This window comes from Mastomys coucha, unplaced genomic scaffold (assembly GCF_008632895.1).
Source record: "Mastomys coucha isolate ucsf_1 unplaced genomic scaffold, UCSF_Mcou_1 pScaffold5, whole genome shotgun sequence".
NCBI classification, from domain to species: Eukaryota; Metazoa; Chordata; class Mammalia; order Rodentia; family Muridae; genus Mastomys; species Mastomys coucha.
The window spans coordinates 79,498,679-79,509,250 of record NW_022196911.1 but is presented as its reverse complement, the minus strand read 5'-3'; the positions used below and the strand labels follow the sequence as shown (position 1 = coordinate 79,509,250).

The window sequence follows — 10,572 nt, the reverse complement described above, 5'->3', positions numbered from 1 at the left end:
GGCCTTGAATTCAGAAATCCTCCTGCCTCTGCCTCCCAAGTGCTGGGATTAAAGGCGTGCACCACCACCACCGGGCTGCTGTCTCTTCTTTTTTGTCCTTAGCATTTATACATTTTTCAGAATACATGATCACATGGCAAAAAGTTCATCACAAGTTTACACAAATTCAAATCATAAATTGAAATAGAAGTTTACAACAGAGAATGTTTCCATGCATATCCATTAGGAGCAATTATTCCACTAGAATGTCTATTCATCACCTTTTACAGCTCCACAAGTTCTTTGAGAGTTAAAAACCATAATTAAGTTGTTAGTTAAGTTTTGTATAGATAAATCCAGTCAATATTTTATCTTCTGTCCTAGCACCTATAATAAATCATTAGTTCCCTTTTTATGACCTTTGGTTAATTGTTTTACAACCTTTTGGAATGTGCTCTGAGTAGTAGAAAGTCTGGTTAGTATCTAGAAGCAATTAATTGGTGACACATGGGAGACTGATAGAGTTCTCATTGTAGTTTTGACTATCAGAAAAGCAGTCCCACTATAAAAGAGCTTAGTAAATAAGTTTAGGAATTATTATAGGATCATCATAAAGAATTAAGTCATCTATTTGTCTATATAGCACCACTACAAGGTAGTACATCTTTGTAGATCTGCAGAGATCTGCTAGAAAGGGTGGGTTAATACCTAGTGATATGTATGTATATAATAATAATAACAACAGGAAAAACATTAATAGCAGGAATCTTTCCTAAAATGACTTTTTCCTGGACCTTGCAAATCCTATGGGAGCAAATCTGTCATGGCTTATTATAATCTGAGGCAGACCATCTCAGGAAGATCACCTGTAGTTATTAGTTTGTCCAGTGATGGGTCCTGACACTTTGGGTTTTTCTTTTAATTTAAAATGTGGTTTTATTTGTGTGTATGTTTAAATATATGTGTGTATGTGCAGTTATGTGCCTGTCATGGCACACATGTAGAGGACAGAGGACAGTTTTTGAGAGCCAGTTTTCTCCACCTTGTGGGTCCTAGGGATCAAATTCAGGTCACCAGTCTTGGCAGCAGGAACATTGACCTATATCTGATCAATCTCGTTGGCTCAAACAGTTTGGTGTTTAGAGTGCATGCTAAACCTGCTAGTACATTTTAATCATGTTAATACAACTTAATCATGGTGGCTTTTTATTCTTTTTAAAAACTAGTGGGTACTGCAAATTAAATAGTGAAACATTTATATGAATAATGTAATAATTCAATAATATGAATCGCATCAAGTATTTTTACAGAAAAAGGATCTGCTTAGGTTAATATGGCAATGTATATCAAAAGAGCAACATGAGAGTATCCTTTGGTCATTGATTATACATGTCAGGTTATATCCCAAAGGAGTTAGTAAGGGTGTGCACAGTTTAATATTTATTTTAAACTTACTTTAATAGTGATTGCTGGTAGAAGAGAATATACAATGGACTACAGAGAAAGCAAAGATGATAGGGTGGAGTTAAAGATAAGTACTGAGATCAAAATTGTTCACTAACTATTTTCAAATGAAATAGCTAAGAAATCAAATAGGCACAAGATTCTATATTTGTGCATAGTTAAATATGCACTACAGTTATAAACAGACATCATTTGGGGTGATTTTTATCTTCTTACTCAAATATACCTTGATTTTTTTTTTCCTGGATAGACTGGGTTGGAAAATTATTCTAAAGGTTTGGAAAGCACCATCCTGTGGTGCTTCATGAAGAAAAAAAAGAAGCTATAGGGAGACACATAGGTTCCATTTTACCAACTTCTAGAAAGTCCCATGGAAGTCAAATGGACAACCTGCCTGGTCTGGGGAAGATCTGGACGAACAGTAAGGGCCAGATGTTTTGTTTTGTTTTGTTTTGTTTTGTTTTTTACCTGTTCTTAGTTTGCAGCACAGATGTTACTGCATCCAATACTGACACATTGTTCGCCTGGCCCACAGTCCCAGTCACCACTGCAGAGCTCAGCACAGGTGCCTAGGTCAGAAAAGATCAGTTGAAAGCAGGCATGGTGGAATAAAGCTAAATCCCAGGACTCCTAGGCTAAGGCAGGCAGTTCATCAGCTAAAGGGCAAGCTGGATTGCTTCATGAATTTAACCTCTCAAAGACAGGCAAACAGACTAGTGAAAACCTCTGTGCTTTAGATTCAAGTGCAGGGGATGACAGTCCTCTATTAAGGAGTACATTTCACCAGTTCCTTTTAACTGAAGTCATTGTATTATTTGTAAACTGTTGCTGTCTATTTCTGTTAAAACAAGGCACACATAATCTCATTAAAGCAAGCCTACTTCAGAGACATGGATAGAAGGATTGCATCTGGGAAAAGAAAGGAGGAAGGTTGCTTAACTGAAATCACATCCCCCACATCACAGTACACAGAGCAGAGAAGGAGATATTCAGACTTGCTGGTTACTGTACAGTCACTCTGTGAGGTTAGTCTCCCTGGCTCTGTTTTATAGCACGATCCCTAAGTGTTTCTGGTGCTGTTGTTGCTTTGAGGTGAGAAAGCTGAAGACCCCTGTGTCTTGGGACACATGACCTACAGAGGCACTCCCAGGACCCGAGACTGGCTCTTCAAGTCCTGCCCCTTAGACACACTATCTGTCACTCTGTTTCCTGGAATAGGAGGAGTCAGGAGGATTGGCAATCAGAGGTCTGGGCGAGTTTGGGAGCAGGAGAAGTAAATGTTGCAGAGGGCAAGCTGGTCACCGGGACCTGTGGATTTGGGGCTTCACTTAATAAGCCAAGAGAAGATCACTTGGGAGGATTACCTGCTGCAAAAGCATAGCGGAGCCAGGATTCAAGTTGTAAGTGCATGGAAGAAGGAAGAGGGGCAGCAGAGCTTCTGAGAAACTGTTGCAATGGCAGGGCCATGGCGTAATAGGGGACGGACACAGTGAGGCAACAGAGGGCAAAGGACGGAAGAGATGCAAACTGTTTCAAAACCAGGGAGTTGATGAAGTGAAGATGAGCACCTAGGCTCTAGCTAAAGATGTTTGGGAGCAAGCCGTTCAGTCCAAGATAGTCCAGGAAAGAAGCAGGCTGCAGGATAGTGGTTGGGGGTTTGGGCTGGGCAGACAACATCAGGGCTGCAGAGGTGAGACTATTTACTAGAGAGAAGAGTCATGAGTCTCATCCAGAGGACCTGAGAAGCGTGTGCCAGGAGTTTAATGAGGCTGTGGTCACCAAAGGGTTAAGGGAAGAACGGGCAGAGGATTAAGAATAGTCCTTTGAGGCCAAATGAGGCGAGGTGGATTGTGCTTGTAATACCAGTACAGCAGGATGAAGCGGGAAGATCGCCCGTGAGTTTGAGGTCAGCCTGGGCGACCCAGTAAATTCTTGGCCAGCTTGGGCTGCAGTATGAGACTATCTTAAACAAACACACACACAAACAATAAAAACCCATGGCAACCAAACCCTTCCTGAGAATGTTGTTGGTAAAAAAGATTGAGATTGACCTGTGTTTAACATAATTACAAGAATGTTTTCGGTAGACAAGTCAGGGTAGACACTGGTAGAGGAGGGGATACCTGGGAGATGGAGAATGGCTGAGGAGCAAGCAGGAGGTGACCCAGCGAATGGAGAGAGAGAAAGCAGAAGAGCCATTCTGTTCTAGGGAACTAAGAGGTGACCATGAAGGAAGGTCCTAAAGAGAACTGTCTTGCTTTCCTCCAATCTCTCCCCCCTCCTTGCATACACTGGTCTGGTTGTCTTACTACTGACCCTTCACTTGAGGAAAAATAATGCAGCCGTTTGCCCGGACGTACCTAAAAGCTGCAGAGGCCTCACTGCAGCCTGCAGCTCCTGCACCTCCAGGCTGAGGGTGATGAGGGACACCAACAGAAGGAAGGCTCCTAGCTTCATGCTGCTGCTGAAGGATTTTAGCCAACACGCAGCAGGACCAAGAGCTGCTAGAATTTAAACCTTCCCACCCACTGAGCTAGACAGCTAGGCTAGGGGCGGGCCTGTACACCATAGAAGCCAAAGCCCCGCCCGGAAACCAGCATTGCTAGGGACACACACTCTGTATGTCCTGGGTAGTGCCATGTTACTCAAACCAAGCTCCGTGCCAAAGAACACCCTCCTCTGTCCCACAGATAGTCCTCCTAAGGTTGGAACGCTGGGGTGGGTCAGGGGCTCTCATTCATTTTCAACGAAGTATTAGAGATCAACTCTGGGCCAGGAGTGAGCTTTGATAAGGAATATGTCCTCAGGGAATTATAATCCAGGAGCTGGGTGTCAGCAAGGGCATATTCTGCTTTTTTACTTTTCCCTCCCTGCTCTAGGACAATTGTTCCTGTGACTGAGGATAGGGAGAGACCGTGGGAGAGCCAGTGGGGTGTGGCCACCTGTTGAGGAGACAGTAAACCAATGCTGTTCCCTCTGCCTTGATGCCATTATCTCTGCTGTTTGGAGCCTTCATTTTGGGGAACCCCAGCTGTCAATATCTACATCAACCCCCTCCCAGGATGCCTTTCAGGCTGCAACACTGCTGTGGGGCTTGGGGAATGGGGTGAGAGTGACAATCAGCCCAGATGTGAACTTTCACTTCCTTCTTCTTGTAGAAGCACCTACTAATCCAGATGAGTGATTTGTAACTCAGACTACCTTCAGTTTGGATGCCAGGAGAGATACCATTTTCTTTCCCTCCTGGTGGGGGAGGGGCACACATAATTCATCAACTTGATACAAGTTAGAGTCATCAGAGAGAAAGGAGCCCCAGTTAAGGAGATGCCTGCATGAGATCCAGCTGTAAGGCATTTTCTCAATTAGTGATCAATGGAGGAGGGCCCAGCCCTTTGTGGGTGGTGCCATCCCTGGGCTGGTGGTCCTGGCCTCCCTAAGAAAGCAGGCTGAGCAAGCCAATAATCCATTTCCTTCCATGGCTCTTGCCTTCAGGTTCCTGTCCTGCTTGAGTTCTTGTCCTGACTTTCTCCAATGATCTGGAAGCCAAATAGCCCCTTTCCTTCCCAACTAGGTTTTTGCTCATGGTGTTTCTTTGCAGTAATAGAAACCCTAACTAAGACAAGTACTATATCTCATAAAATACCTTAACATGAAATGAGCTGGAAGAAGGGGGTAAGAGGTAGAGTGAGAAGTCATAGGATCAGTTTGTTGTCCCTTTGTTTGTGTCTGGGAAAATGGTCAATTTCAATGGTAGAGGGCATGAGGCCCTAAGTTTAATTCCTAGGAACACACACACACACACACACACACACACACACACACACACACATGCACACTCACACACGGTGAGGGGAGAGAGGGAGGAAGAGAAAAGCTTCACGTTTCACAAGGACTATGGTTCCTAATTCTGGAGCTACAGGAAGAGTCTTCCTATCATCTGTCACAGATCTTACATGCCACAAGTTGGAAGTCCTTCTGACAAACATCCAAAGCCATCCACTGCTAGCTCTCTCAGGGGGGTTAAAAGACAGAGTTATGGGCCATGCAGAAAGGGATTTTGAAAGTTGCTCTAACTCCACTCTGCCTAGCCCAAAGGGAGATCCACTGATGTACAATTTCTGTAAGAGTCCAAAATCTGGTATATTACTGACTTCTTGTCACTGTGAAAAAATACCTGGCTAATGCAACTAGAAGAAGGAAGGATTTATTCTGGCTCCGCCCGGTTCTGTTTGAGGGTGTTGTTTTCATGGTGGGGGAAGGCATAGCAATGTATGCAGCTAGGACGTCTCAGGGCTTTGCAGACAAGAAGAGGGAAAGAGAGACAGAGACAGCAAGACACAGAGACACGAAGAGAAACAGAGACACAGAGAGATAGACAGAGATGGAGAGAGACAGAGAGAGAAACAGACAGAGAGGCACACAGAGAGGACAGGTCCTAAGCCCTCTATCCCTACCTTAGTACCCGACTTTCCCCAAGCTCTAGTCCCTCCAGTTTCTGAAGCCTCCCCAGACAGCCTCCCCTACTAGGAACCAAGTGTTCAAACATCCACAGCCATGGTGGGGACATTCCATGTTTGATCCAGAGCACCTAGTAAAGATTTTTAGAGATCTTAAGCACTGAAGGGGGTTACACAGTGTGTTTTCATGTAATTCCATATTTTCACAACACGGAGACCTGAATTAAAAACATTTTCTGAACTTACACAAAGGTCAAAGGTATATGGATGTCATTATCATTTCTTTTCAGATAGCCTTAATTCTGATTTTACTTTTGGTGCCCTAATCTTGCACTTATTGTCTCCACTACCCAGGCACTCTAGGCTGCTCTGCTTCATCCACTGTGCTGAGTACAGTAACCTTTAACCTGACCAGCTCAGGCTGTGTCTGGAACATGGAATTCCTTTCCCGTTCTGTGAATGTGGGCATTCCTGTCTGTCAGAAGTCAAGCCCTTCTCTACCAGTCATCCTAGCCCAAACTTCACCTCCGGAACTTTCCCAGGCCCAAACCCTGGGAGAGTAACTTGGTCTTCAGATTATCATACTGAGCTCTGTTAGCATGTAATACTTAATTTCTGCTGCTTTACATTTCTCTCCTGGGAGGATTTGATAGCGAGGAGGGGTTGGTTTGCAATGCCCCATGATGGGTGTTTGTTGTCCTCAGTGACTCTAGGGAGTGATGGTGTAGATTTTATTTTATTTTTCCAGCCAGATGATGACAGAAGAGAAGATTGAGAATGGGAGAGGTTGAGGGGAGGACAAGAAGCTGAGGTAGACCTACCTAGAACCAATACTGGGTTCTTCAAGCTGCCAGACCGGGTACTCAATAAAGATACACGCCCTACGATGACAGCATTGGAGCACAATAAACCTCCACTAGAATCCCACCATGTTACCACTGAAAGTGTGACTTTCAGATAGGTAGATAAGAATTCATTTTAGCCAATAAAGAACTATGTTTTGAACCTAGTTTATGCATCTGCTAGCGTGTGCCATAGCTGGTGTTCAGAGCAGGGGTTATGGAGGCAACAGGTATGGGGCTTTTTCTTAAAGAGCTTCCACTTTAAAGGAGGAAGCTAGAGACAAACAAAGAACCTACAGAAACCCTGATGGCTGAGAACGAAGTCTCAACTTGACACAGGCCTGAGTCATTTTGGAAGAGGGGACCTCAATTGAGAACGGCAGTTGAGAAAATGTCCCCACCAGATTGGCCTGTGGACAAATGAGTAGTACATTTTTTTAAATTAGTGATTCATGTGGGAAGGCCCAACTTATGGTGCGTGGTCTCATACCTGGGCTGGTGGTCCTACATGCTGTAGGGAAGCAGGCTGAGCAAGCCTTGAAGAACAAGCCAGAAAGCAGCACCTCTCCATGGCTTCAGCATCAACTCATGCCTCCAGGCCCCTGCACAACTTCCTTCAGCAATGGAGTATGACCTGAGATTTATAAGCTGAAATAAACCCCTTTTTTCCCAAGTTATTTATGGTCACGGGTGTTCCATCACAGCAACAGAAACCCCGACTAAGACAGATAGTGCTTTGTTTACAGAAAGAAAAGGTAGAAACCAAAAGTCACCTTGCTTGCCCAGGACTACCAAGGGTGACTCTATTTGCATTTTGCCTGGGTGACCATGTTCTCCACCAGTTCTCAGCTCTCAGTGCACAGATGCCCTTGCCAGATTTAACTTGTGCCAGATTATTTTATGCTGCCAGTTAAACAGAGCGTGTAGTGCCTCAAGAAATTTCATTTTCTCTAGTGTAGACCAAGAGGCCGACAGAACTGCTGCTTGAGTGCAAACACACTGCAAACACGAACCAAGGGAGTGAGCGCTCACCTGTCTTCTCTGAGCCCTGGCCTTACTCTAGGCTGAGCTCTCCCCAAGCTTGTTGCAGATTCTCCTGTATTTAATGCTCCAGCAGGCAGGCAGGCGGGTTACAATGTTGATTGCCCCCAAAGGGGAATTTGTGTGGGGATGTGGTAGAGCCATCTCTGCTCCACTACCACTTCAGCTCTGCCTTTCGCTCTCTGATGACCCCCTTCCTCTGTCTTGAACCATGCGAGGGAGAGAGTGATCACCAAGACACTGAAGGTGAGAATTTGACCCTTGTGGTGTCAGCCAGACATCTTTAGTCATAGTACAGGGGAAGCCTGCAGACTACACTGTGTCCGTCCTGGCTCACCCTCAAGTTCGTTTCTGTGGTTTAGTCAAAGAGCTGGCTTTGCCTGAGTAAACACCCCTAGATGGAAGAAGAATTCCTCAGGTTGCCGATGGCAACCTGCCATGCTGTCAGGGGTCTTCCTGTATTGGCTATATGAGATGAAGAAAATAAGATAGTATTTATGTATTCATACTCTTGGTACAGCACCCTTTAAACTATCAGCTTTCAGTACTGTGAATGTTTACAAAAAGCATTACTATTAGCTCAGTGATTGGAAAAGGGTTCATGGTTCCCATACAGAGGTCAAGAAGCAAAGCACTTGAGCAATTTCTGATAAAAAGTCATTAGTTTGGGCAAGATCAAAGAAAAAAAAAGTTACCAGCAATACAGAGCACAACACTGTCTGGGGTGGGGACTGTCACCACCCAAAGAGCTCCCATTCTTGATAAAAATGTTTGCAAGGCAACATTGATTAGCGAGAACTGAAGTGTTCCAATTACCAGCTGTCCTGCCCCTTCGTCTTTGGAACTAGAACGTGAGACCTGGCTGGGGTTGTAGGATAAGGCCCATGGCCCAGGAGAATGAGAAGCATGTGTCCACCCACCTATAGCTTTTCTTCATCTAAATCAGATCTAGATAGTGTAGCTGCTAACATTCTGCTGAGCACCAGAGCCGAATCGTCTGCACTTGACCCCAGCCTAGCAGAAACCTGTGCAATTGAGGACATGTTCTTAAACTCCAGCGTTGTGTTGCTGAGAAAATCTCCTTAGTTAAAGCATGGGTGCGCCAAGACAGAGAAAAGATGACACAAGCCCTCCCACTGAGCCAGGCTGGCATGTGCAACCAGGGTCAAGACAGGCATATGGGAGCCTAGCCCTGATAGGTATCTGAGGTTTCTGAAGGAGAGATCTTTTCTTAGCATTGAGTAATGACATACTTTAATACCAGCATACCGAGTGAAGGAAAGTAGCCCTTCTCCCTCATAATTGAAAATAGCCCTCCCTCCCTCCGTCTACTATTAAAGAATGTAGGCCACTTTGAGTGGCGGAGAGAAATGGGGTGGGGAGAAAGGGAATTGGTAACACACTGGACAGTTGGATGTACTGAATTATACACTCATGCACACACATGTGCACACACACATGCACATACATGCATGCACATACATGCATGCACATGCACACCATACATGTGTATCTCCTAGCTCTATTCCTGTTATTACAAAAATTCTCAAGCTCTAGCTCCATCTCGAACATGGCCATACCTAGCCCAACTACACTCAGCTGCTGTCTCCTCCTCCTCCTCCTCCTCCTCCTCCTCCTCATGTTTGTTGGCTATGTGTGTATTGGTGTATACCTGTATGTATACGCCAGTGCACATACCTTTGTGTTCATGTAAACAGGCCAAAAGAAGACATCAAGTGTCCCACTCTGTGACTCTCTACCCTTGAGGGAGGGTCTCTCACTGAAGTGGAGCCTATGCTGGCAGCCAGCCAACCCCTATGATCCTCCTGTCTCCCATATATAGTACCCTAAATGTATAGGCAGAAGGATGGCCACACCTGCATTTTAGTATGGATGAGGGACTTGAACTCATACCCTCATATTTGTACAGCAAGAGCTTTTACCCACTGAGTCATTTCCATAGCTAAGATTCAACTTAATTACCTGTCTCCACGCTCTCTCCTCCACACCTTCCCTCTGTGAACTTCTTTGTCCACACCCTACCTGTGTATCTGTGTAGCTCCCACTTGTATTCCCCTGGCTTCCAAATCTCAGAGCACAGTCTAGGAATAGGGACTGGCTTCCTCTACGTTTCACTGTTCAACCTACTTAAAATCCCTTACTTGGTTAAACGACTTGAGATGCTAACAGTGCCCCCATACTGCACTTTTGGGGAGAACAGGTGGTTTGGAGATTTTGTTTCTAATAGTGGCAGGGAAGCTGCCAAGGAACACCACATTCTTACTACATTTAAATAGCACCAACCCATTCCGTAATTCTGTTGTAACTTCGTGCCGCCTCTTAGATAATTTCCTATGAAATTATCACATCTCTAAGGTAAACAACTTACAAAGAGGCAAGGTTTGGTCTGGCTCGGGATTTCACAAGTTTCCATCCATAGTTACTCCGCTCCATTCCTTCTCGGGTCTAAAGCAAAACTGTACATCATGATTGGACCATGGGACAGAGAAAAGTTTGCCTACCTCAGGGCAGGCAGCAGGTAGAAAAAGAGGGAGGGGCAGTGAGTGGTCCCCATATCTGCTTCAAGCTCATGTCTCCAATAACCTCCTCCTACTATACTGCACTCCAAGATATTCCACCATCTCTGAATGGTGCCAGAGACTAAAGATGGCGCCTTTATCACAGGGGTCTTTGTACAGATATTTGTCAAAAACCCTTGCACTTTTAGCCTAGTGAGGTGGCAGGTATTTGGGGTGGTATGTAAAGTGGGGGGTGATTTGGATATATAT

At 44.9% G+C, this 10,572-nt stretch overlaps 1 protein-coding gene across 1 annotated transcript in view; it reads right to left on the bottom strand.

Annotated features, from left to right (window-relative positions):
* Positions 1–3,985, bottom strand: part of LOC116077388 (protein Wfdc21) — a 6,261-nt gene extending 2,276 nt beyond the window's left edge. The window contains exons 1-2 of the mRNA XM_031351900.1: positions 3,804–3,985; positions 1,912–2,012 (exon numbers count right to left, since the gene is read on the bottom strand). Of these exons, the coding sequence (XP_031207760.1) occupies positions 1,918–2,012; positions 3,804–3,900 (192 nt within the window). The 5' untranslated portion in view covers positions 3,901–3,985 and the 3' untranslated portion in view covers positions 1,912–1,917. The remainder of the gene's footprint in view (positions 1–1,911; positions 2,013–3,803) is intronic.
* Between the last annotated feature and the right edge of the window lie 6,587 nt (positions 3,986–10,572).